The 23,316-nt window shown below is 43.9% G+C and overlaps 1 protein-coding gene across 2 annotated transcripts in view; it reads left to right on the plus strand.

Annotated features, from left to right (window-relative positions):
- The window catches only part of Rora (RAR related orphan receptor A), a 711,223-nt gene that overhangs the window by 595,343 nt on the left and 92,564 nt on the right, over positions 1-23,316 (plus strand). The window contains exon 1 of one of the 2 annotated variants that reach the window (XM_048332971.1): positions 21,736-21,991. The exons of the other annotated variant lie outside the window; for it this stretch is intronic. Coding sequence (XP_048188928.1) covers positions 21,961-21,991 — 31 coding nt within the window. The 5' untranslated portion in view covers positions 21,736-21,960. Of the gene's footprint in view, positions 1-21,735; positions 21,992-23,316 lie in introns of those variants that run through there. 2 annotated transcript variants of the gene reach the window in all.

The raw sequence follows: 23,316 nt of genomic DNA on the forward strand, positions 1-23,316 counted from the left end.
ATTCTCCACTGTCTGTCTATGTAAGAGTACCCAGCTCAGCACAAGTCAAGATAATTGTGTGGGAAGGGACATTTGACTTAACCTCCCAATGCAAATTCCTTTTTGACTTGTCTCTCCTTAGAAATACCTTCTTCCTCCTTGTCTCAAGTGTAGTTCGGGTGAGCACAGGGAAGTCACCCATGAGCCCATGAACCCCACTTGTCACCACTTCTTAAAGCTTTACCTCCAACCACATGATTGTATTCAGATTTCTCGGTCCTGAGGGAGGCTAGTGACCATGATCTCTACAAAGCAATCATCTTGTACCTGAATGAGTTGCAAAGCTTTTGTTCTCATGGTGGCTCTGGCTTGGACTCCAGCAAGTAATAAAAAGCCTTTCTGATTTAATTTCTCGCTCTCTTTTCTTCTGAGCTACTGCTCAATTGTGCTGTATTATTATTAATTATTATTATTATTATCACCTCGTTAGTGAGAGCAATGGGAAATGACCCTAAACTGATAATCCATCATGTTTTTTTTTCTTTTTGTTTTGTTTTGTTTTCCTTCTGCTGGTCTCATTTAAAAAACAAAAAAAAACCCACAAACACCTCCCAACCATTTATTTCATCTCATTGGTTGTCAATTAGCATCACATTTTTCACCTCCTTACCGTGATTCCCCCCCTCTTTGTGCTCTGGTTCTCAAGCGTGGCCCGCTTCCCCGCTGAATTCAACTGCAACCCAGACAAAAAGTAAAGCATGTGTCTCTTCCAGAGGTCACGGCGAAGGTCACCCCTGGCGGGATGGACATTGCAGATGTGTGAGAAAGATGACAGGCTGCTTTGATGAGGCCCCGGTCTGTTCTTTGCTCTTGGTCCTTGGAGTGGAAGGATGGATGGATTGTCATCGCTTTGCATCATTTAAGACTTTTGATGAACACCTCCCAATCACAATACTCCATAGATCCTGGCCTCTGTCTGTGTGTGTGTGTGTGTGCGTGCGCGCGCGTGTGTGCATGTTATACAGCACTTCAGAATGACTGAGATGTTCAAAAGGGGCCTTGCCAGGTGAGCTGCTTGCAGGAATCCTGTTCCCTGACTTCGCCCTGCCCTTCGTTAAGGTCTCTTGGTGGCCTACGGTTCTGTTTGATGGCGATTTCTGTTCATTCCAGATTGTCCGACATCTCTTTAGCAGCTTCAAAGGGTCCTCCCTGAGCTGCGATTTGAGCATTTGGGTGCTGATCACCTCAGTCCCTGGACTTTTGTTATTTTCCTTGCCTTTGATGCTTTTCCTCCGTTCTTCTGTTGGTGTTGGCTTGTCCTTTCATCTCCGGGGGCTGTTCTGCAATGGTGTTAGCTATTCATCTGGGAGTCCAGCCATTCAGCCCTCAGAAGAAGAGCCCTTCCCTCACTCCTCAGCCCTGGCTGCCTCAGTGGGTAGTCTAGGATTTGTGCCTTTCATCAGGCAAAACGATGGAGACCTCCTTCTTTGGGTAGCCACTTTGGGGCTGGACTAAGGATTAGTATATCATGATTTCTTTTTTTCCCTTTCTCTTTCTTTTCTGTTCCTTTTCTTTCTTTCTTTTTTTTTTTTTAATCAACCTCTTCTTTGTCTTCTCATTGGGGTTGAAATGCAATGGTTTCTGTCATGGTAGGAATTTTTATAAATGGCTTCGTCTCTGATCATTGCCAAATGATGAAAGGTTGAACACTTTATCTCTACCTCATAGACTTCCCACAGATGTATATTTATTGTCTCTTCCTAGAGTGTGACCAAATGATTATGCCTAGACCTGCCTAAGGTTTATTTTTTTCTTTTTTGTCAGTCCTGGGGCTTGGACTCAGGGCCTAAGCACTGTCCCTGGTTTAGCACTCTACCTCTTGAGCCACAGGGCCACTTCTGGCCCTCTCCGTTTATGTGGTGCTGAGGAATCGAACCCCGGGTTTCATGCATGCTAGGCAAGCATCTTACCACTAAGCCACATTCCCAGCCCCCTGCCTAAGGTTTCATCTAAGCGATTCATAGACAACCACATGGATTTCCTCTAAAATTCCTACTACAATGATTCTACATTATTTTTGCCTAATTAAATATCGCTTATGTTTTATTCTGAAAGTACCAAATAATATAGTATACGTGAGTGTGTGCATGCATGTGTAAATTCAAGGACTCATGTTCTTGCTTGGCTTTTTCACTCAAGGCTGGTGCTGTACCACTTGAGTCACACCTCTATTCCAGCTTTTTGCTGGTTAATTGGAAATAAGAGTCTCACTTTTCTGCCCAGGTCTGGCTTCAAACTATTTTTGTCAGATCTCAGCCTCCTGAGTGGCAGGAACTACTGGCTAAAGAATATAACTATAAAAATGATATTAGTTATTACGATTCCTTTCTAAACTAACTCAGAATTTCATACCAAGCAGGAGTTCCATGCACAGTTGTATGAGGCAGAGATACCAAAGGAGCAACCTTTCAGTGCAGAGGGAGAGTCGTTTTAGACTTCATCTTTTTTTCTACTGGCAAACACACGGAGTCCAGCCTCTCTGGATCAGTCCCTCACTCAAATCCTTAATAGATGAAATGAAAAGTATATTTAAAGGAAAAAAAAGGTTTGAGTGGATTCATTTTTTTTAATTACCATAGCCATAAAAAAAGAAGAGACATGATTTCAAAATGTCTTCTTAATTTCTGAGACCACCATTATAAAAGACAGCCGGACTCCCTCATTCCAGAAAACACTCTTCTGTCCCTTTCACCCTGACAAAGACTCAAGACTAGAAAACAGCCATCAGATGGCAAGAACCGGTTTGTGCCGTACATCACGTGAACCAGTTCCTGTAGATTGTTAAGCAGCTGCAACTAATTCAAACTTAATTGGTGATTTGTTGGTGACCTGTAAGGAAAAGCCACGTGAATTATCTCTTGTGGTCAGTATGAACCGATAATGTACACATGCGTGAAAGGAAGATATAATTAGAGACAGGACAATTTTCTCCAGAAGTACAAGACAGCCTCATGATTCACCTTCAAAAGGCCTGCTTTGGAAAGCTGCCCTTATATTTTACTCCTCTTTCTTTTTTATGTGTGTGCTGGTCCTGGGAATTGAACTCAGAGCCTGAATGCTATCCCTGAGCTTTTTCACTTAAGGCTGGTGCTCTACTACTTGAGTCACAGTTCTACCTCCAGCTTTTTGGTGATTAATTGGGGATAAGAATCCCAAGGATTTTTCTGTATTGGCTTTGAACCATGATCCTCAGATCCCAGCCTCCTGATAGGGTTACAGTTGTGAGCTACAAACACATGGCTCATACTAACAGTTGAAGAGGGTATCGATATAATGTGTATGCACATAAAAATATCTCTTAAAAATCTATCTCTTGACTTGCATTGCACAGAAACAACATGAAGTTTTGCCTCTGATTGGTTCCCCCCCTTCCCCATCAAATGTACCTTAACTAATAACCTTTTCTGCTTGAGGATTCCAGCGGGTTAGACATTATTATTATTACAGAAATAACCATTAGAGTAAGTACCTTAACATAATGACCTCTATTTAAACCTGAGACCTTAGCATTCATAATTCAAGGGAACATTTACAAAAACATTCTAGCTTTAAGTAGAATTTTTTTTTTGGTGGGGGCAGTTTGAACCATCTTTCTTTTATTAGTTTTTGAAAACTTTTATAGAATTTTAGAATGAAAAACTGTGTATAACACAGATAATCAACTAGAGAAATCACTTTATTTTTTGCCCAGTAGGCTTCAAAGCATTGCTTCCTTGAGATTAGAACAGCTAAATGCTTGACAGTAAGGTGTTAAGTAATGAGGATTATTATTTGAGACATATGTATCAATGCCATATCTCACAGAAAGTGAGATATCACATGTAAATTAATTTTCTATAAATGCCTAAATTCTTTCACCTTTTTTTTTCTAGTAGGGGAGGTCTTTCAAAATATATTATGTAAGTCTCTGTCACCTAAGAGAGTTCATGAGTTAATCCGTTCTTAATGATTTCCAGTCATTATAAACATTAATTATTATGGCGTGTGCAGTATGCTGTAATTCAGGATGTCTTTAGAGAGACAGGCGTGGCTGCCTCTTGACCTCTTACACTAAATAGCCCCATACTAGGTAACAAACAGTACAAGAAATGTACCCAAGGCCTAACGTATGAAACTGTAACCTCTCTGTACATCACTTTGACAATAAATAAGAAAAAAAAAAAAGTAGCCCCATCCTGGCATCCTTGGTGAATTCATAAGTCTATTTTTCTTCGAAATCTCTTTAAAACTCTCTTCCTTTATGATCGATCTATTTCTCTGCTGCTAATAGCAGAACTCTCAGTTCCATCCTAATATGCTTCCCCCCCACCACCAACAGCTTCTGTTTCCTGAACCCCTCGATATCAAGATTGTTAGAATTGTGTCTCACAGAAAAGAAAAATCGTTTCTGCAAAGGGCAGAAGGATGCTGCTTTTTTAGGCCCTTTCTGGTGATCCTAGTTCTTACAATTATAGCAATATTTTTGTCGATCTTTGTGCCCTCTCCTTTTTCCTTTGGGTTGTTATGGTTTTTTTTCCTGTTCTTTTCTTCTGTGTTCCATTTTGTAAAGCATTCAAGTGAGAGATCTGTAATTATGAAAAGTTTTATAGCAGTTGTTTATACTTCTCTCACCAAAGTTGTAATTTAGTATTACTTTTTCATTTTATTACATGTCATTTCATTTCGTTTTGTGTGTCAGCCCTTGGGCTTGAACTCAGGGTCTGGGCACTGTCCCAGACCTTTCTCACTCAAGGCTGCACTCTACCACTTAAGCCACAACTCCACTTCCGGATCTTTGCTAGTTAATTGGAAATAAGTTCTTATAAAGTTTTCTGCCTGGGCTGGCTTTGAACTCTGATTCTCCAGGGTAGCTAGGTTTATAGGAGTGAGCCACCAAACCCAGTTGGCTCACGGCTTAAAAAGTCTAACCCCTTTTCTTACTTGTAGATACACTGGAAATTGTACACATGTCTTGGTAACAATATTTGGTATAAGAGCAAGAGTAGGGCCCTTTCCTTACAACTTCCTTTTTAAAATATTCCCCACAGTGGCTCCCCCAAAGTCTGTGCCTAGAAAATATCTAATGATTATCTGAGATTTAAAAATAATTATCACACACAAGCCACACAGGAAAGAAACTTTCAAAGAAATGTATTTGACGTTCACACCCCGGAACATACTTGTGTGTTTTCTACACCTTGGTTCTGAAACAAGAATAAACAAACAAAAACCATCATGAAAGACCAAGTTGACCTTAAGTAATGAAAAAGTATTTCATGTAAGAGCTAAAAGTAGAATTCTTCCTAGATGTGAATTCCAAGCCCATTGTAACTTCCCTTTTGAGGTGTTTGTTTTGGTTTGTTGTCAGTTCTGAGGCTTAAACTCAGGACTTGGGCTCTGTCCGTGAACCTCTTTGTGCTCAAGGCTAGTGCTCTACCACTTGAGCCACAGCGCCACTTCCCACTTTTTTGAGTAGTATACTGGAGATAAGAGTCTCACAGGAACTTTTCTATCCACGCTGGCCTCGAACTATGATCCTCAGATTTCAGTCTCCTCAGTAGCTAGGATGACAGATGTGATCCGCTGGCACCTGGCTTGAGGTTATTTTTTGAAGGAAAAATTTATAGCTCCTAATTTGGAACTCTTATTTGGTCACTCATTCATCCATCCATATGTTCATTAACTATTATTAACTATATACTATATGTATATAGCTACATATATATGTATGGTGTATGACATATATCATATGTCATATATTTCATGTCTGTTGGGCCTAGCATGAGTGCAAAGACCTATCAGACTCAATCTAAGGAAACAGGCATTTAGGCTGGAATTTGAAGGTTAATGTCGTCAGAACCTGCTTGCCATATCAAGCCCATTTTTTTAATTTTCAGTTAAAACTGAAAGCTTTAACGTGACACATACTTGTGGGGTTTTTGTTGTTGTTTCGTCTTGATTCTATTAGAACAATCCCAAATAATTCATGTTCTGGGAAGAAATCTAGAAAAGTGATGTCATAATGTTTGTTCGCTGACAGGTCATTCAGGAGTCTTGTCCATGGTCATTGACAATAGCCCAGAAATGGTAGGAAGCCACGGGCCTCTGCCAAACACACTCAGAAGATGCCTGTTAGCAAGTGATGTCTGAACCCTTAGCCTTCATTCAGACCTATTGTTAGGTTTCCTAGGGGAACTTGTGTGTTGTTGTTTACTGTTGTTCCCAGGATAGTTAATAGAGATGCAAGTCAGGAAATAATGAAAGTTTTATGTACAACAATCAATCTACATTTTCTGGTTTTACTGATCTGTTTTTATTGTTGTTGTTTTTGTTGTTGTTGGTTTGTTTGTTTTGTCCTAGTACTAGGGCATGAATTTAGGGCTTAAACACTGTCCCTTAGCTTTTTCACTCAGGGCTGTTGCTCTACCACTTGAGCCATAGCTCCACTTCTGGCTTTTGGTGATTAATTGGAGATGAGTTTCATGGCCTTCCTTCCAGGTCTGGTTTTGAGTTGTGGTTCAATATCTCAGCCTCCTGTGTAGGTGTGAGCCACCAGCGCCTGGCTACTGATCTGTTTTTGCTTTGTAATCAAATATACAGACTTAACATTTCTCCCTCCCTGCCATTAGCTTGCTTTCTGAGTGACTCAACATGTCTTGCATCTTCTAAAGCCCAATAATCTCAAATAGTATCCCTTAATCAGATCTGATCAGCATAATTGTGTAAGACATTCATTTGTATAATTTTGGAGTGAAGTTACCAATATTTTGTTTATGCAGCTTCTTTTCTGCTGTAAGTTAACATGTAAATCTTTTGTTGGCCGTCACACATGAAAAGATTGAGATTTTGTAGACATTAGTGATTTTTATTCCTTTACAATCTTAAGAAACACAAGACATCTTTGTAAGAAAGCATTTCTGGCAGAATCATAATGTGCTTATTAATTAAATTTGTCATTAGGAATGCTTGAGAGAGAAAAAAAAGTTTTATTTGGAGACGATGCGTTCTGTTATTGAAAAAAATCGCTTTTAAATATTCAGCAAATGCCTTTGAAATGAATAGTTATTTCTTTTTTTCTAAGAGCATCATTGCAATCTGTTTTAATGCTTTGAATTTATAACCGTATAACGCAGCATCATTATTTAATTCGCCAATACAGAACTGGAACGCTAAAAATGCCTGAAATCGAAGTCACTAGCTCTTATGACAGCACAGCTGGCTGTGCCTAGCTTGACTGAGTTCCTAAGTGAAAACTCTTTTAATCATTTGACTGTCCTGAACATGTAACACATATATCAATGGATAAGTTAACTTACTGATCTCACTATCTGTTGGTATATATATATATTTTTTTTTTTTATTTTTTTGCTTATAAAGTTATAAACTTCTAGTTTGGGCTTCTAGTATTTTTCTCGTTTTATAGATGAGGAAACCACAGTTTATGTGGTTCTAGCAACTTCTCACCGACCTCATGGGTAATAAGTGTTAAAAAAAAAAAAAAGTATAACGAGAAACCAGATTTTCTCCAATTCCATTTCTAGAAATTTCTAGAAATCAGCAATGGTGGCACATGCCTGCAATCCTAGCTGCTCCAATAGGCTAAGATCGCCCCTGTATGGATGTGTGTGCGCACACACACACACACACACACACACACACACACACAGAGCTATTTCTAGAACTCCCTCCCACTATGTGCTGCATTGAATGAAATACTCATCCAACAAATATTTACCCGACCTCTGTGTGTGTGTGTGTGTGTGTGTGTGTGTGTGTGTGTGTGTGTGCCAGGCACTGGGGTAAACCTTAGTGTCATAAGAGAGATATAAAGTTACAAAAGACAAGAAAGAAGAAAGAACATAATAAACAATGGCAAAAAACACAGGGTGACAAATCGGGCTCGTGGCCAAAGGCAGGAGGGGAGTCACAAGCCTGCGTGAAGGAGGGTCGAGGAGGCGGGCCAAGCCCTCTCCAGGGACTGTGACATTTAAACCGAGATGACAAGATGGGAAAAATAGACAGCTACAGTCCCGTCTCTGATTCTCTATTTATGAATTCGCTGCTAACTAAACTTTCCAACCCGGAATCAATACCAGCGGGTGCAGACTTTGGCAACTAAGTGCGCATGTGCAGCGCCTCAAGCGCCTTCCCCTGCCCCCAGCTACATCAACACGAGATTACACCCTCCAGCCTTTCCCTCTTGTGCTATAGAAATCAGAGCGCTTCTCAAAGTCTAATGCTACAGTTCTGTAAATTCTTGCACTTTTTTGGGGTGTGTGTGTGTGTGTGTGTGAGAGAGAGAGAGAGAGAGAGAGAGATCTCACTGTTTAAAGGACTCCCAGGCCTAGTGCTTGCTGAGAATTCTACCCACCAGAAGACAGTAAGCCCTTGATAGGGAAAACACTATGGCCTGCGGAAGTCTCCTGCTTCAGGTGAGAGGTCAGGGTTAGAAAGGGGACAGGATATATTAAATAAGGCGTCTTTAAGCAGAACCACACAGAAAACATGGTTAAGTGGATTATGAGCCCAGACCAGCACAACGCAAACCCTGTATTTCCTATGGCGGTGGGGATTCAGCATTCCTGCTTACTTTATCAAACGTGACTACAGCAATAGACAGGTAAGTACCAGAAAGAAAATGAAGAAAGAAAGAGGGAGGGAAGGGGTGGGGAGAGAGGGGGGGAAAGAAAGAAAGAAAGAAAGAAAGAAAGAAAGAAAGAAAGAAAGAAAGAAAGAAAGAAAGAAAGAGAGAGAGAGAGAGAGAGAAAGAAAGAAAGAAAGAAAGAAAGAAAGAAAGAAAGAAAGAAAGAAAGAAAGAAAGAAAGAAAGAAAGAAAATAGGTTTGGTGAGGAATCAGAGCCACTGGAACTCTTAGAAGTTGCTGTGTGTTTCATAAATAATTAAATATATGTCTGAACCACATGATCTAACCATCCCACTATGAGGTATCTGCCCACAGTAGGTAATGACACTTGTGTGAATAACTACCAGTACATGGATATTCCTCCCACTTTTATTGATGATAGCCCAAAACATTAAAAATGACTCTTTTTCAATTGATGAATGAATAATCTAGCTGTGAGATTGAGTATTACTCAATAATAAAAATAGATAATTGATATACTCGGGTATGTGGGATGAATCTCAAATGCAAAATTCTGAATAGAAGTAATTTGAATGGTGTATTTTTGTGTGTGCCAGTTTTGGAGTTTGAGCTTAGGCCTGGGTGCTTGTTCCTGCGATTCTTATGCTCAAGGGCTCTATCACTTGAGTCACAGCTCCATTTCTGGCTTTTTGGTAGTTAATTTGAGGTAAGTCTCACAGACTTTCTTGACCCAGCTGGGTTCAAACTGCAATTCTCAGATCTCAGCCTCCTGAGTAGCTAGGATTACAGGTGTGAGCCACCAGCGCCTGGATCAAATAGTGTATTCTTGTACTGAAATACTGTTCTTTGAAGACAAAGCTATAAGATTAGAAAATAGATCACTGGTTGCCAAGATTTGGAGTAAGTTGGTGATAGAGGGCCCCAGGGGAACATGAGGATTATCTTGTGTTCATGGTTATACAATTAAATATCCTTGACAGACTCCAAGCACTCCACACTAAAAATGGTGAGCTTTGCCATATATCAGTTGTTTTTTACTAAAAATAAAATAAAAATGGAACTCTAAAAGATGAGTAGAATCAGTTTCTAGTCTACTACAGTAACAGCAGAAGATACCCTGGAGAGAGAGAGAGAGAGAACTTTATAACTGTTCTATTGGATGAACTACTGTGAGTATAAACACTAGGTAGTTTCTGTTCCATGACATATTGGACAGCTTTACCTCTGAACAGTTCAAGCACACTTGCTTGATTTCTTCTTGCTTGCTGATGCCTAAATCTAACCCCACGACAGGAAAACAGTTTCTTACTAGGTTTCTGACAAGTGTTGAAATCTGCAAACTTCCCTATAATTCTAATGGATGCATTATTTGTAAGACACCCAATCTTTTATTTTTTGCTGTTTTTATAAAGGTGATGTACAAAGGATGACAGTTACATACGTCAGGTAATGAGTTCATTTCTTTTTGGACAATGTCACCCCTTCTCTCACTTTCTCCCAGTTTTTCCCTCCCATCCCCACCCACAAGTTGTGTAGTTCATTTTCAACATGGTGTCCAGTAAGTACCACTGCTGCATTTGTTCATCCATTCTCCCTCCATTTCTGTGCCTCCCCTTGCCCTCCTAAAGACAGATAAAGGAACAAGACAAAAAGAAAACAACAAAGAAAAAAAAACCTCTTGTCTCCATTTCCTGGAATTCATTTCCATGAATACTATTTTATATGACCAGATGCGTTGAGGCTTTGTGTTCCTTTCCCAAGCATGTCCTCCTTTGGCGTCCCTGTGTGTGGACGCCTAGAGTCCCGTGTAATTTATCATGTCCCAGTGTATTTTAGGTCTAGCTTCCACAGAGGAGAGAAAACGTGCTGTTTGGAGGACCAAAATCTTGTAGAATTGGACTGACCCAGTTGAATGGCAGTTTGAACTTAGGATAGGAGAACAAGAAGACACACACACACACACACACACACACACACACACACGAACCAATGGGCTAGACTAAGTTATCTTGTTTATGTTTGATTATTTAATGGTAGACAGCTCTCAGGCAGGGATGCTTCCATACTAATGTCCTGAGAGGCTTTCTGAGTAGTTTGTATCGCTGATGGTTCTTTCTTCTTTCCTTTTCCCTTGTTTATAAAGTCCTTGTCACCTTTCCTCTACTCTATTTCATGGATGGAAGATATTGTCACAGCAGCAGAGGGTTCCATTCTAGCTTATGAAACTCGGTTTCACCACACACTTATATATACCTAACCTTTGGAGGAATGGGCAAGCTCGCATCTCTGAGACTATTATTGCATTGAAGCCTTTACAACAAAATCAATAAGGCATCTCAGTAGTTTCTCAAGAATGTGTGCCATAGATACAAATACTTGTATAGGTGAGATCATACCTTGTATCATGAAGTGTTAAGAAACAAACTTTTTTTTTCTTTTTGCTTCGTGTTTCACTTAAGATGGGATGTCCATACGTCATCTGAGTGGTATACAGGTGCTTTTTAGAGACAGGCTACCTGTAGGGTAGCTCATTCTGCACAGTTGCTTAGTAAACAAGGGCTGTGGGTGACTCCAAGGGCACTGAACACTGAGTGGTTGTGCTTCTGATTAGGCGAGCAAAGCCATTGGTTGGACGACCGCAGTAGGTAACTGAGATGCTATCTTGCAGGACACCTGTTGCAAGAACTGTTTGTGAAAAGAAATAGCCAAGATACAATCCACACAAAAAAAGCTTTTTTAAAAAAGTAATAAGTACCTTTGCTTTCGTGCATTTTCTATTGAATAGCATAAAGTACAGAAATTGGTCCTTTACGTGTGTGTGTGTGTGTGCACGCGTGCGCATGTGCGCACCTCCCTGGTACTGGGACTTGCTCTTAGGGCCTGGGTGCTGTTGCTTAGCATATTTTGTCCCTTAGCATTTTGCCCTTTAACAGTTTTACCATTTGAGCCACAGCTCCACATCCAGCTTTTTGGTGGTTAATTGAAGATAAGAGTCTCCTGGACTTTCCTGCCCAGGCTGACTTCAAACTATGATTCTCAGATCTCAGCCTCCTGAGTAACTTGGATTATAAGTGTAGGCCACTAGAACCCAACTTTTTGACAATATTTTTAACTGATTTTTTATCTTTTGCTTGGAATATTTTAGCAACGCAGAATTAGCCCCTCTGTGTGTGTGTGTGTGTGTGTGTGTTTAACATTTGCTTGTGATCCTATCTAACATTCTTTTGTTAATATGTAGAGTTCTTTCATTATTCCAAAACTTAAAAAAGTCTCCCCTCAAGAGTTAATTTAATAGGTAGCAAGTGTTTCTTAAATATACAAATGGTAACATTGTTTCCAAACAGGATAATTACAACTGTGTACAGTATGTTTCTTCATTAGTAGTAATTAAATAATTTACTAAATTGTGCAATAATTCCTAACGACACATGCTAACCCTGCTCAATTACAGGAGCTAGCAATAAAGGAATTTCTTGCACACATGCCTAGATGTGATTACAGTGCTAATTTCTGGTTCCTAGAGAAGTCAGCTTGCTATTTTTATAATACTAAATAGTGCTATAGCACCGGATGCAAGGAAAAAAAATGCAAGATTTTTGAGTCACATGACCTAAGTACTCTAGAAAGGGTTTTCTTGTTCCATTGGTTTCCTTATTCCATTCTTGTACTCTTAGACAAGTCACTCAGTTTCTCCATGCCTTCATTTCCTTATCTAAAATGAGAGTAATAAATTACAGATGTTGCTGGGTGAGGTGGTACGCACCTGTCATTCCAGGTGCTTTGGAGGCGGAGACAAGAGGGTGGTGGTTCTAAGCCAGCCCAGGTAAAAGTTAGTGAGCCCCTATCTTAAAAACAAGCAAGCTGAGTGTGGTGGTACATGTCTGCAGTCCCAGTTACTTGGGAGGCAGAAGTCGGATGATCTTGTCTTGAGGCTCCTAATTAAAAACAATTTTTTTTGAAGCCAAGGTGTCATGACTGAAGAGGGAAAGTACCACCTGCCTAGCAAACATAGTTCCATTTGTATAACTTTAAAAAAAAAAAGCACAGAATGCTTTGCCCTCTTTTTTTCTCTCAAGGCTAGCACTCTACCACTTGAGCCACACCACCAGTCCACCTTTTTCCTAGGTGATTGGAGATAAGACTCCCATAGACTCCTGCTTGAGTTGGCTTTGAACCTCAGCCTCCTGAGAAGCTAGGATGACAGGCATGAGCTACTGACATCCAGTGTGTAAATGCAATTTTATTTTATTTTTAATCCTCAAATACATGACTATCATTGAGCCAGGCAGAGCCGGGATAAGAAGCAAAAGCAGCAGTATTGAATAATTATCGAAAAGTCATTGTGACTTTTGAAAATTATTTTAGGGGCCATATGGCTTAATCTCATTTGAATGGAATGCCCTAATTCCATCTATCTCCACTTTCCAGAACATAGGGATAGTTTTTCATGCAAGAGAAAAGCAGCAATTACATTGTTCATCTGAACCAAACCTATCTAGAAGACTGAAGTATGTGTTTTTTCCCCCTTCCAATGAAAACACACCCTCTGTTCTATTTATATTTCAGTGCTCGCTGTGCAGGACTAGACATAAATAATAGATGGATGCATAAGAGTTGAGGATCGCCTTGTGGTCCGTCCTTGTCAGCCCCGATAAATCCATCCCCTAAACCAGACCTGAAATGTGAGCATCAAAACCACTATTGACAGGTAGCCCAACTGCCTGTAATGTCAATAGTTCGAAAATGAGGATTTCATAATGCAGAATAATTGATTACTTTGCTTGACTGAACAAGAACATATTTTCTCTGTAAAAGCCAAAGAATGCCAGCGCTTGTCTCTGGATTTTTCCCCAGCTATGAGACTTGAATTTCCCAGAGATGCCCGCGCCCTCCCCGCCAAAAATCAAAACACCTGCTTATCTTCTCTCCATTATTTGGAAACACCTTTTAAAGATTGTTCTTGCGGTGTGCAAGGTAGGAAGTTATGCCAGTCCTGGGGCTTGAACTTGAAGCTTGGGCATTGACCTTTTTTTTTTTTACCACTTGATCCACAACTCCACTTCTGGCTTCTTGATAGTTAATTGACAATAAGAGTCTCACAAAATTTCCTGCCCAGGCTGGCTTTGAACTGTGATCCCCAGATCTCAGCCTCCTAAATAGCTATGATTATAAGTGAGCCACTGGTGTTTGGCTTTTACTTTAAAAAATTAAATAAAATGATAATAACAGAGAGGGGCCTACATTCAAAGCATCTATAGTAGTAGGACTGTCTCAGCTAATGTTCAGAGCCAAATGAGATGAAAAAAAATCCAATAACATTACATTTTATCTTGTTCATCCTAAGAGTGCTCTGCTTAGCTTTCCACTCAATGAAATAACACCCATCTCCAGTTTTATTCTTCCTTGGTGTGCTGTGCTGTGCATTTCTTTTGCTCTATGTGTTTTATTAAGTGTAATTTAAGTTTATGGTTATCAAACCAACTATTAATCCTTAAAATAAGACTATGAAATAGACTGCCTGTAAAGAGACTTATTTTTGAAAGCACTATTTCTTTCTTCCTCTCTCTCTCTCTCTCTCGGCATTCTCTGGGAAGCAGGACCAATAGCTCTAGCCTCTGTCTGGGGTACTCCCCCCTTGCTTTATCTGTATGTATCTGATGGTACCTTATAAACCCCTGGAATTATTGTTCCTGAAGTGAGAAATGCCTTTTCTGTCTGTGCAGCTGTCTTTTTTGCCCTTCTGCCAAGTGCTATTCCTATTTCTCTTTCTTTACTTTTGGGTCTTTTTTCCTTTATTTTTGTTCAGGTACTAGGGTTTGAACTCAGGGCCTTGGACTCTTGCTTAGCTTTTTTCACTCAGGCTACACTCAACCACTTGAACCACACCTCCACTTCTGGCTTTTTGAGATAAGAGTCTCACGGAGTTTCCTGTCCTGCATGGCTTCACACCTCAATTCTCAGATCTCAGCCTCCTGAGGAACTAGGATTACAGGGGTGAGGTCCTAGCACACAAATCCTGTTTCTGTTTCTAACCACTAAGATTTGGATTGCCCGGCAAAGCCTCGCTCAAACACTCCTCAGGAAATTTCAAATGGAACCCTTTACAAAGTAACCTCTCATTCCTGATGCATAGAACCCTTTATTCCTGGTACACTTCTAATAACGTGTCACATGTTCTGTCTCACATTAGGAACATTGCAGTTGCTTTTCTGTTTGATTGTGAGCACTTTGAAGGATAAGCTGCTGTTTTGGTCATTTTCGTCTCCTCCTCCACGTTCTTTCAGAGTAGTGCACACAGAGATGGCTTAATTACTGCTCGCTGGTTAGGAGCTTACTGTCTTACAGGAAGGAAGATGTAAAAGCCTGCCAGGCCTCAGGCCTCTTAGACCAAGAGGTAACTAGCTCTTATTTATTTTTGTGTCCCTAATGCTTACTTAATAGTTACTTATTGCCAGGCACCAGTGGCTCACACCTATAATCCTAGCTACTCCAGGAACCTGAGATCTGAGGATTGTAGTTCGAAGCCAGCCCCGCTAGGAAAGTCTGTGAGACTCTTATGGCTAATTAACTTTAAAAAGGAAAAAGAAGTTTTAAGTGGCGCTGTAGCTCAAGTGGTAGAGCACTAGCCTTGATCAAAAAAGCTCAGCAACAGTGCCTAGTCCCTGCATTCAAACCCCAGGACTGGCACACATATAAAAAGAAATAGTTGTTTATTGTGCACGCACACACACACACACACACACACACACACACACACAGCTTTCAAGTTGTAGAAAGCATAGCCCTATTGCATATTCATACTCATTTCAACCAATCTTTAGTAAGGATCAGTATTTTACGTGAATAGCATCATAATGGGCTAGAAGGAGAAACACTGATTGTAAGCACTATTAAAACATGAGGATCAACTTGTCAGTTCTTAAGAGTGCTCACTTTCATCTGCCTAGTGACCTTACAAGATTCTGTTTAGCCTTATCTCACATTTGATGAAGAAAGGGTTTGCTCAAGATCACTGAGCTGAGTGGGATGACAGTTGGTTTTGTGCCCAACTTGATGTAACGCCAGTGCTCCTTCAGCTATACCACAGGGTTCAATGGCGAGGCAAGGGCTCCTTGGGGAAGTGAGTGGGCCTAGCAAGCAGGGGACAAAAAGAGGTGACAGTGTTCCCCAGAAGTGGATGGAGGGGATCTGGGAGGCAGTGATGAGCTTGTGGGCATTGCAGGCATCCCTTTGGTATCTCTCATACTTTTATCTCACAGAGGCATGGAATAAGTCCTGGGCTCCTCACGCGTGCAATGGTCTCTCCAAGGAAGCAAAACTAGATTCCAGGACTTTATATGTTCTTACTTCAGTTGTATTTACTGGAGTGTCTCGTGTGTGTGTGCGCACGCGTGCACATGCGTGTGCTAGTCCTGGGACTTGAACTCAGGGCCTGGGCTCTGTCTTTTGCTCAAGGCTAATGCTCTACCAGTTGAGCCACAGCGTCACTTCTGACTTTTTTTTATGAGAGATGAATCTCAGACTTTCCTTCCCAGGCTAGCTTTGAACCACGATCCTCAGATCTCAGCCTCCTGAGTGTCAGCTAGGATTATAGGCATGAGCACTTGGCTTTCCTGTTTTCTTATAGCTACCAAAAATAATAATTTCCTGAATGGCCTGTCTAATGCCAGCTTTAGGAGAAGGGGTGAGGATCTCTTTGATTCTTACTTATATCTCTATTGCTACCTTAGCAGTGTGTGTGTGTGTGTTGTGTGTGTGCACACACGTGTGCATATGCCTGTGTGTTGTGTACCAAAGTACCTGCTGCCTACCTAATCTGTGGAGGCTGCTCCTCTGTGTCTGGCTGAACTTTACCCTTTTCCTAATTGGGATGGTTACAAAACAGAACGCCACTTCTCGAAATTTCCTAATAGGTATATGAAATCTTTGGTTCCAGAAAGCCCAGAATCCCTGCAACCATCGCCTCCGTGTCAGCCTCTGACATTCCATCACACTCAGAGTGACTTACAGCCACATGTCCACCATGAGTGGCAACATTTGGTACCAAGCATCTTTTCGATGGGAAAACCAGACCCCACACTTCCTCTCTCCCTCATTCCAGGAACTGACTTCTATAGAGTTTTAAGGCAAAGATGGGAGGACAAGGGAGCTTTCTGCCTAGTTCTTGGCTTAGCTCCTAGCACAGTGCCAGGCACATAGATACTCAATTTCGTGTGGCTGCTTATTGGAAGGGGGGAGGGGTGATGAGCCAGTCTGTGAAACACTGAAGACATCTCTTGCCATGCAAGTCTATTTTGTGTCATATTTCCTGGACAATGCACATAAAAACATGTACACGTGTACTTAAAGCTATATGCACATTTATTTTAAAGTTGTAAGACAGGTAGGCCACATTAGTAAGTCCATTCCCTCCCCATAAACACTCAGAAATAAGATCAATCAGGACTTTTCTCTCTCAGCTCTGATTCATGGCCCTTGTCAGTGTGACTCTACTCATGAATATTCCTTTTGTAAGATACCAGCTTCTCTCTGGACTCAAAATTAAGCCTGGCTCTGATCTGTGGAGACTAAGTCTGTTCCTTCTTTATTGCTCCCCAAGTGATCTTGCTTAGAATTCTTTGGGTCTTGTCCTATTTGGCCTATGAGAAGCTTGGGCCCCTGGCTCTTTGTCTGCCATACGCTCCATCTCCTAGAGATCACAGTGTAGGGTGGACTAAGGAGTCAGCTGAAGCAAGCGCCTAGGACCACATGAACCTTTCACTGATCCCTTTCTTGGTCAGTTAAAAAGAAACGAATTAAGTTAGGAAGCTGCTACACATTGGAGAGACAGAGAAGAGAGAGAGACAGACAGACAGACAGAGATGGAGAGAGGCTACATGAGAACCTTAGCATTCTGTCCCATCTATCAGCAAACTTTGAAATCATCATTGTCCTCAATCCACTGGTTTTATCCTTTTCCTCCATTGCAGGCAATGGGGGGGGGATGGGTGTACCATTTGATCAACTCCTATGTAGTAAGAAACCAAATAAACTCATAAAGAGCTACAGATGGTGGTCCATTCTACCTACCTACAGAAGTGGACCTGCCTTTGTTCCAAAGTAGTATTATCTCACCACTTCCTTGATGCATGCCAGACCCAGTGTGAAATCCAGCACTGGGAGGACCTGGGGGGAAAGCCCATCATCTCTGGGGAGTTCTGAGATGAATTGCATGTGCTTCTTCTTTTTCTTATACTGCTGCTGTTGTTGTTTGGTGCCAGTAATAGGGCTTAAGCTCAGGGCCTGAGCAATGTCTCTTAACATTTTTGCTGTTACTCTACCACTTGAGCCACAGCTCTACTTCCAGTTTGTTGGTGGCTAAGCTGGAGGTCAGAGTCTCACAGACTTTCTGCCTAGGCTGGCTTCAAACCATGATCCTCAGATCTCAGAGCAGCTAGCATTATAGGTCGGAGCTACTGGCACTTGGCTTGTTTCTTCCTATTCTGAGATTTATCAACAGAAATCGTTGAGTTACAAGTTAACACAAAACATACATTCATTCACAGTGAAGAACTCCTACCCTGTTTGATCATCCTCATATTCCAGGGGTAGGGAACCTTAAACCTTTTTATTTTTTCTGCCAAAGGCCGTTTAGATATTTATAACATTATCCATACAAAATGATGAATATAGACCGACAGCAGAGGGCAGGCGATGAGACACAAAGGAGAATATATATGGGTCCCCTGGAACAAATGAGCTTACTCCGGCACGGGTGTTTCTTCTTCTTTTTTTTCTTTCAGAACATTTGGTTTATAAAAAAGGATAGGAAGAATACAACAATTAATAACATGTTTCCCCCTCCCCATAGTACAAACTCCACAAGCATTTAATTAATGAAATGTAAAGCCACTCCCACATCCTTACTGCATTTTAATATTGTATTTCTGCATTGTTGTATTTTAATATACAGTGGGTACAAGTTTTACAGAAAGGTATAATTTATGGCTCCCAGTTGGCATTCTGGAAGGGTGATGAGGACCCTTTCATTCCTAGCTGATTTGTTTGGTTAGAGACTTAGGATTCTATACAAAATGTGTACCTCGACTGATATAGAATGAAACTACATTTATTCCTTCATTCATTCACTTATTTTTGTGCTAGTCCTGGGGCTTGAACTCAGGGCCTAGACGCTGCCCCTTAGCAAATCAAATCTGGTGCTGTACCACTTGAACCACAGCTCCATTTCTGGCTTTTTTTTTTCTTGTGGATAATTCCAGATTAAGAGTCTCACAGAATTTCCTACCCAAGCTAGCTTTGAACCTGGATCTTCAGATCCCAACCTCCTGAGTAAGCTAGGATTCCAGGTGTGAGCCACTGGTGCCTGGTCTACCTCTTATTTTTTTTTTTTATTTGCAAAGTGTCCTGGGTGCTTTGTGTTAACATAAAGATCAGTAGAGTAGCTAGGGTTAAAAGCAGAAGCCCTGTAAAAGAGGCATGTATTACAAAGCATCCAGCCACACAGGAAAGTTAGGGCTTAATATCTGAAATTCGGTTGTTCATTAGTTGTAGGTTGCAAGTGAAATACATTTCTAAAGGGCAAGGTCAGTATTACATTATCCCAGAAATGTCTTTGTGAAATAAGGGTGTAAATATTTCACATAATATGATGAGATGAGATTTCTATGGAGGGATATTTCTATAGGAGGGTCTTACTACATGTAATTACTACTTGTAATTGCAGAAACACATGTCACGTTGCTGTGTGTTGTTCCCCGTTACCGATTTCATTTGAAATGGTCTGGAAATAAGTGCCAATGACTAGTGATGTAAGGCTATTTACCTTGGAGTCAGATGTCTGACCAGCCAGCTAGAGCTAATGGATTTGGTTATTTTCAAAGCATTATTTTTCTAAAGCAGGATACGGTTTTCCAGTGACATTGTGAATTCTCAGAGCTATACATTCATTTGCATTGAGTAAAGAACCATGCAAGTGTGAATATGTAATCACTGTGTGTGTGTGTGCACGTGCATGTGTGCTCAGTACAGAGGCTTGAACTCAGGTCCTGGGCACGATTCCTTAGCTTTTTCACTCACATTCTGTCACTTGAGCCACACCTCTATTTTTACCATTTTGCTGGTGAATTGGAGCTAAGAGTCTCACAGACTTTCCTGCCCAGCCTGGCTTTAAACCACAACCCTCAGATCTCAGCTCCTTGAGGACAGTAGCTAGGATTTGAGGTGTGAGCCACTAGCTACCCAGTTTGGTTTATTTTGACCAGCACAAGTGGGCATAGGAGCTACCACCAGGCTAGCATGGCGTTACCCCTTCTTCTTCTAGTTGTCAGCGCAAGGGAAATCAAGCACCAGATTCGAAGGATGGAGCTGGTGTTGCTGAGGGGCGTTGCCTCACTGGCAAAGGGGTTGCATCACAGGAACGTGGTGTGATTTAATTTCATAACTGTAAACATTACAGTGGGGTATGGTTAATTCCTTTGCAACCTTTGTCCACTTTGCGATGGCTGGACAGCTGAGTTAACATGGGTAGGTCTTGGCTTTACCTTTTCATAATGTGTGCTGGTTTTTATTTGGCAGTGGTTTTTATTTGGTGGTGGCATTTTATTCTAAGGGGGGGGGGACTATGATAGACCTATCTGAAATCAAACTTTTTTTTCTTTAACACACGCACATACACACAACTTGACTGAAAAACAATGAGCTTTTATGACCTTCTCAATGAGAAAACTGTGGAAATGTTGAGAAAACTTAATTTTTGCCTTGACAAGGGGTTTGGAGATTGGGGTACCTCTGACATCTTTTTGTTTTCTCTAGGGCTGTCTGCATGTGTTTTAAATTATGGTTCAATGGGGGCAAGGGAAACGCAGTTACATGGGAGAGGAAAGGGTGGGGAGACTAGATTTCTTATATAATCATCATCAAGGCAACAACTAATAGCCATCCCGTGTTTGTTTGTTTTTTAACTTGTAAATGGCAACATGGACCAACAACCACAAAAGCAGAATTGTAATTTCTCAGAAGAACAATAGCAGGTAGGCAAGCAGGTGGCTTTTGAGAACCTTCTTTTCCTCCAGTTTGTGTTCGTTATTATAAATACACTTGCCCAAGTTTTAAATAATCCCGATCGTGGGGTAAGCAGCTCTGAAATTAACCATAAGGAGATTCATTTGTATAATAATGTCATGATTTACACGAGGCCAGGAAAGACGATTAAGCCTCAAAGTGTGGAGGGAATTAAATCTTAGTTGGCAAGTTAAAATTCACAAAGTTGGCCTCTAGAGCCTTAAAAAAAAAAAAAAAACCACAAACACCCTACCCCCCCCCCCCCCCCGTCTAAAATACAATGTCTTATCTTTAGGGGTTATGAAACTCGAGTCTTTTCCCACTTGGAGAGAATTCTGGTCATGATAAACTTGAGAATTGAATGGTTGAAATTTGCTAGTACCTGAAGCACGTTTAGGTGATGAGTGTGTGTGTGTGTGTGTGGGGGGGGGTGGTGTGCAGGGTGGAGTGCTCCAGTGCCCAGTTAGGGTCTCTTCTGCCAAACTAAGGGGGCGCTTCATTCCTGTTCCTGGATCGCTCCTCTGCCAGGAGCTTTGTACGTTCCGAGTAGGAACGGGGTGCCCTGAAAAATCAGGGTGACTACATCCTCTCGATCACAGCCCTCCCCCTCTTTTTTAATTTTCCTGCCAACAAATCGGAAGCGTCTCGCCCCTGCCCTGGCCGGAGGGTCCCGGCCGTGGCGTCCGGCGGGGCGGCACCTCCGGGCCTCCCCGAGTTGGGGAAGGGAGGGAGTGGGGAGAAAGCGATCGGGCGCGCGGGGCACGCGGCGGTCCCTGCCGTTCGGGACTGGCAACGAAAGGGTGTGTGTGTGTGTGTGTGTGTGTGTGTGTGTGTGTGCGCGCGTGTGTGTGTGCGTGTGCGCGCGTGTGTGTGTGGATGGGGGCTGCCTGGGTGCGGGCCCGGGGCGCGCGCGGAGCCGCCCAGCCGCAGCCTTGGCGGCTCACCTGCCCGCGGGGGCGCGGCGCGCGGCGGGGCGGGGCGCCGGGCGCGGGGCGGGGCGGGGCGCCAGGCCCGGGCGCAGCCGCCTCCTCCCCCCCCCCCCCCCCGCCAGCCTCCCGCCTCCCGCCTCCCGCCCCGGGAGGAAGCGGAGGGGCGCGGTGTAAACAGAGCTGCGGCCGTGATGTCAGCCGGTCACATGGAGCCTCTTATGGCTCCGGATGGCTCTCGGCGGGCGGGCAGCTGCGGCAGCTGCTGCTGTGGCTCGGGCGGCGGCGGCAGAGGGGGCTCCGGGGTCGGACCATCCGCTCTCCCTGCGCGCTCTCCGCACCGCGGCTTAAATGATGTATTTTGTGATCGCAGCGATGAAAGGTGAGCCGGGGCGCCCTGCCGGGGGGCTCGGGTGGGCTGGCGGCTCCGGGAGGGGGGCGGAGAGGAGGGCGCGCAGGGGGAGGGGTGGGCGCGCCTGCCTGCCCGGGCGCACGTACGGCCCGGGGCTGGGCACCGGGGGACCCCCCCCTCCCCTCCCCAGGCCTTCCGTGCCCGCTGCGGCGGCGCCCGCCGAGCCCGGCTCCGGCTCGGGGCACCGGCGCGGGTTGAGTCCCGGCTGCTCCGACCTCTCCGGCGCCTGTCACCCGCCTGGGTCCGCTTGGCACCCGGCGGGGCTCCCTGAAAGAAAGTTTGCCGGGAGTCGCGGCGCTTGGGGAAGGGAGGGCAGGGTCTGGACAGCTGGGTGGGTGGGTGGGAGGGGGGGGGGCCGCGCGCGGAGGCCGCGGGGGGTCCGGTCCCGAGCCCCCACCAGGGCCCGCACCCCGGATCGCTGTGGCCTACGTGGGGGGAGGGGGCCCCGCGGCCAGGCCCGGCCGTGCGGCGGCGAGCGGTCGCGCTGTCACCCTCCGGAGTCCGGTTCTGAGCCCCAGGTCTTCCTCACGCCCCTTCCCGCACCCCCCAGTGGCCGGGGAAGCTCGGATCGCCCGCGCCCCACGCCGGCTGGGGACGTCCGGACGGGCCGGTCCACGCCGCGGCCACTTCCGAAAGCGCGCGCGGGCCGGGCCGGGGCCGGGGCCGGGGCCGGGGCCGGGGCGAGGCGGAGCGGCCGGGACTCCCCGGCGGCCGCGGGCACCCCCGCCGCCGCGCACCCCCACTTAGGTAACTTGGGTTTGCGCATGGATGTGGGATGCCAGTAACTCTCAAGCCCACAGGACTTGCTGAGGCGGGGCGGGGGGGGGGGGGGAGCCCGCAGAAGCCGAGGTTAGTTAGACCTTGGTGAGGACCGACCGGGTGCGGATTAACCTCCGCACCCGGCCTTCCGAGCCCTGACCGGAGCTCCGGTGGGGGGGGAGCCGAAGCCCGGCCGGTGTCGTAGGATGGGGACGAGGATTGGAAGCGGGGCCGATGGCCGAGCTCTCCGGCGAGGAGCGGAGAAGAAGCCCGTGGCGACGGGGCAGGGAAGTTTCTGATCGGAAAGCCAAAGTTTGGGCGGTGTGCAAAATAAATAAATAATAATAAAATAAAATAAAATAAAAATCCCAAATCGCCTTTGCTTCGCCGGAGCCACCGAGCCGCGCGCGCTCTGAGTACGGCGGCGGGTCGCCCGGGAGACTCGGCCCGCGCCCCGGCCTCCCTCCCTCCGTCCCCCGCCCCCCCCCCCCCCAATATCTCCAGTGGCCTCGGTTCCGGGCGGCGGATCATCCGCA

The sequence above is a fragment of the Perognathus longimembris genome, chromosome 23 (assembly GCF_023159225.1).
Source record: "Perognathus longimembris pacificus isolate PPM17 chromosome 23, ASM2315922v1, whole genome shotgun sequence".
Classification (NCBI taxonomy): Eukaryota; Metazoa; Chordata; class Mammalia; order Rodentia; family Heteromyidae; genus Perognathus; species Perognathus longimembris.